At 34.2% G+C, this 3,200-nt stretch overlaps 1 protein-coding gene across 2 annotated transcripts; it reads left to right on the forward strand.

The window, feature by feature from the left end:
- The first annotated feature begins 1,332 nt into the window (after positions 1 to 1,332).
- LOC131638632 (ATP synthase small subunit 6-A, mitochondrial-like) lies at positions 1,333 to 2,191 on the forward strand. 2 transcript variants are annotated; one of them, XR_009294721.1, is made up of 3 exons: positions 1,465 to 1,561; positions 1,675 to 1,717; positions 1,975 to 2,191. XR_009294721.1 is itself a non-coding variant. In XM_058909202.1 (2 exons), the coding sequence occupies exons 1-2, from the start codon at positions 1,441 to 1,443 to the stop codon at positions 1,719 to 1,721; spliced, it is 168 nt and encodes a 55-aa protein (XP_058765185.1). In that variant the 5' UTR covers positions 1,333 to 1,440. The 2 variants fall into 2 exon arrangements, 1 of the variants encoding a protein (XP_058765185.1); XM_058909202.1 differs by lacking the exon at positions 1,975 to 2,191 and having other exon boundaries at positions 1,333 to 1,561; positions 1,675 to 1,721.
- The last annotated feature ends 1,009 nt before the right edge of the window (positions 2,192 to 3,200 follow it).

A 3,200-nucleotide genomic window follows, 5' to 3' on the forward strand; every position in this document is an offset into this window, starting at 1 on the left:
ATCAATATAACACCCTATTCTATTCCAAATTGCACAGTTTTGTTTCAAGACAGTGTATATAACTCATTGGAAAGTAACTAGAAATAGTCAAATTTGTTGGTGCAAGCAAGGAGAGGTTTCTGATCTAACCTATCCATCCACAACTTCAATGTGTCCACCGCTAGTGAAATACAAGCCAAAGAGAGGAGTTAAGAAGTGTATAAAAGGTGAGGAAAGTGATGCGCATCGTGATCCAAGTCAGTGGGAATATATTGATGCTTCGCAGGGGAGTCAGACTACGAAGAGATCATGCATAAAATCAAGTGGGAGTCAATCGTCAACCATGCTGATTGGTAAGCAACCGTCTACCAATTCTGCAAAAGGCGAGTACTTGTCACAGTTTCCTGCTTTCTTTCATCTATACATCGATGACATTATTGATGTTCAACCAGATGGAAATTGTGGTTTCCATTGTATTTCATCTGCATTAGGATGAGGGCAAGATGCAGGTTATGATGTTCTGAGACAATTGCATACTCAAATCCATCAACATGAAGAATTGTTTTCCAAGTTGTTCCATGACATTGTCTCTTATTTTAGTAATTCATTACTCGTAAAACACTTGAGTGTTCAGGGTAAGGAGAAATGGATGTTGATTCGAGATATGGGTTACCCTATTGCTTCTAGATATAATGTTGTATTTTTTTCTCTTTTCATGAAAATGAACATAACATTTTTCCCGCTTCTCATAGCTCCACCCCCATACACGAGTTGACATACAATCAATGTTGTTGGTTTTATCAACGATAACCATTGGGTTCATGTAAAGTTGAGATCCAATTGTCCACTGCCTCTTGTCACTAATCGTTGAAGGAAGAATTATTCTATTGATGCAAAAGCATGTGAATCAATATATGCGGGTCGGTTCAGACATTAGGAACAATTGTCTAGGAAGTGATTGTAATTTTTTTGTAATACATCTATGTATGAAATTTATTCTATTCATATATTAAAACAGTTCCTTATCTCACCGTGTATTTTATTCAAGTTTAAAAAAAAGGAAAAAAAATTAAATCCCAGTATTACCGGAAATTTGAAATTTTCGGTAATTTTATGAACTGAAGTCACACCGAAATCATACACGGTAAATTTAACAAAATTTTCGATACGATATTGAAAATTTCAGAAAATCCAGTATTTTACAGGAACAATTTCCTAAAAACGCATTACTTAATGAGGGGTGGCATATGTTAATTCCTCCATGATAAATTCGCCGCTTACATACTTTGTTCGGAGGCCCAATTAAGTTTGTATTGGGCCCGTGTAGATGGACACCATTCAACGGAAGCCGTCTCCTATACTCCAACAAAGAACAAACAAACAAGGAGCTTCAACTGCAACTAACAACTGAGGCGCACCCATTTTCCCCTAACATTACCATCGAAAAACCGAAGAAAAAAAATGAGAAAGTTCGATCCATGGCCAGTTTTCTTCAAGCGAGAATGGAAGAAGAATTGGCCATTCGTCGTTGGATTCGCAATCACCGGAACTATAATCACCAAGTTCTCTCTCGGTCTTACTGGTAAAATAAACCATCGCCTTCATCATCTTCGTTTTCTCCATTTTTTTAAAATTTATTGTAGAATTTTATTTTCGATTTTGTTAACCTAATTTACCGTCTTTTTTTTTTTACAGAGGAGGACGCTAAGAATTCGAAATTCGTTCAGCATCACAAGAGGTAACCCTAATTTGTAACCCTAATTTTACCAAATAGAAAATTAGTTATTCTCTATGAATCACACAAACACCAGAAGCACGATACTGACACATCGACACAAATAATAATTTGAAATAATGAATAAATTAAACAAAATCCTACACTTTTTTCCAGAGGTGTTGTGCTATAGAGGTTATTCTAGTTGATGCCTTAGTCATGCATCTATATTTACCGATCCTGTTGATAATGTGGCATTTTGTTGTTAACGTATATTCCAGGTGATTTCTGAATGTGGACATTGCACCGGCTTTGCACCTCATGATAGGTGTGTCGATGTTACTTTCGTTATCTTGATTTTATGGATTGTAATAACAAAAGAGATGTATTTTGTATACTCTCCTATCACCATGTTCTTATTTCCAGTTTTGGTGTTTACTTAATCTGCTTGTAAAATTCAGACTAAGCAATTATTGAGTTTTGTTATTGTGATTGTTATCCTACTTGTGATTATTTTTATTTTAAGATGACAATTGACAAGGGAACACTTAGTTGTGTAAATAAATATACTTGAACATGGAAGTTCTAGGTCCAAGTATGATTTAGGGGTGAGATAGACTTCCATGAACCATGCTACTCATAAATATTGTTTTATTACTCAAAATTTGGTCGGCGAATATCTTCTCGGTTTTATTTGACAAAACATAATGTGAAATTTAGGATAGTCGAGTATGAAATAGAACTTACACCGTTAGCTAAATATGTATGGGATTTAACTACTAGAATTAGATTTGAAATTTGAACTTCAATATTTTCTTGGATTTCAGTTTAATTCAAAATCTGTGGTCAATTTTATGAATGCTCTAGCTATCTTCAGATCAAGCTTTGAGAGTTACAGTACTGAACTTTTGCTGAAAGGTCATGATCTACTAGTTATAATTAGTAGAGTTTATTTTCTTTGATGGCCTTTGATAAATAATGATAAGTTTGAAAAATTGTAGTAAAAGACTCATCTACAAGTTTGCCTTTAGTTACTTTTCATTTTCCAAATCCATTTAAATGACTTGTATTCTTCATTGAAGTCAATCTTGAAAATCCTCCCACTGTATTTTTGAAGTTGAAATTTCTATATCTCTATATGTTGTTTCTTCCAAATTTCAATGATTTCTGTCTGGCAGATGAGACCAATATATGTCTTTGCATTTTCTTTCATCACAAAGAAAATTTATGACACATGGTAATATAGAGAAAGATGAGCTAAGAAAGAAGTGGTGCTATTCATGCAAGCGTTGTACTAGCTAGATTCATAATACAATTTGGTGGATTGTAATTTACAAATCTAGCTAGAGCAGAAAAACAAAGATTCTTACTCGGTGCCGATTTTGAGAGCATGTAAGGCATGCTATTGCACAGGGTCCGAAATTTTAAATAAAGTCTCATAATATATTGTCATTGTTCAACTTCGCTTAAATAGAGCCTCTTTGTTTTTCTGTTCAGTATTTGAATG

This window comes from Vicia villosa, unplaced genomic scaffold (genome assembly GCF_029867415.1).
Source record: "Vicia villosa cultivar HV-30 ecotype Madison, WI unplaced genomic scaffold, Vvil1.0 ctg.002354F_1_1, whole genome shotgun sequence".
Lineage (NCBI taxonomy): Eukaryota > Viridiplantae > Streptophyta > Magnoliopsida > Fabales > Fabaceae > Vicia > Vicia villosa.

Excerpts from the sequence above, each read along its gene's own strand:
- LOC131638632 (XM_058909202.1), top strand. The coding sequence starts at position 1,441 with ATGAGAAAGTTCGATCCATGGCCAGTTTTCTTCAAGCGAGAATGGAAG. Across the intron at positions 1,562-1,674 it reads GTTCTCTCTCGGTCTTACTG|AGGAGGACGCTAAGAATTCG; the intron begins GTAAAATAAACC and ends TTTTTTTTACAG.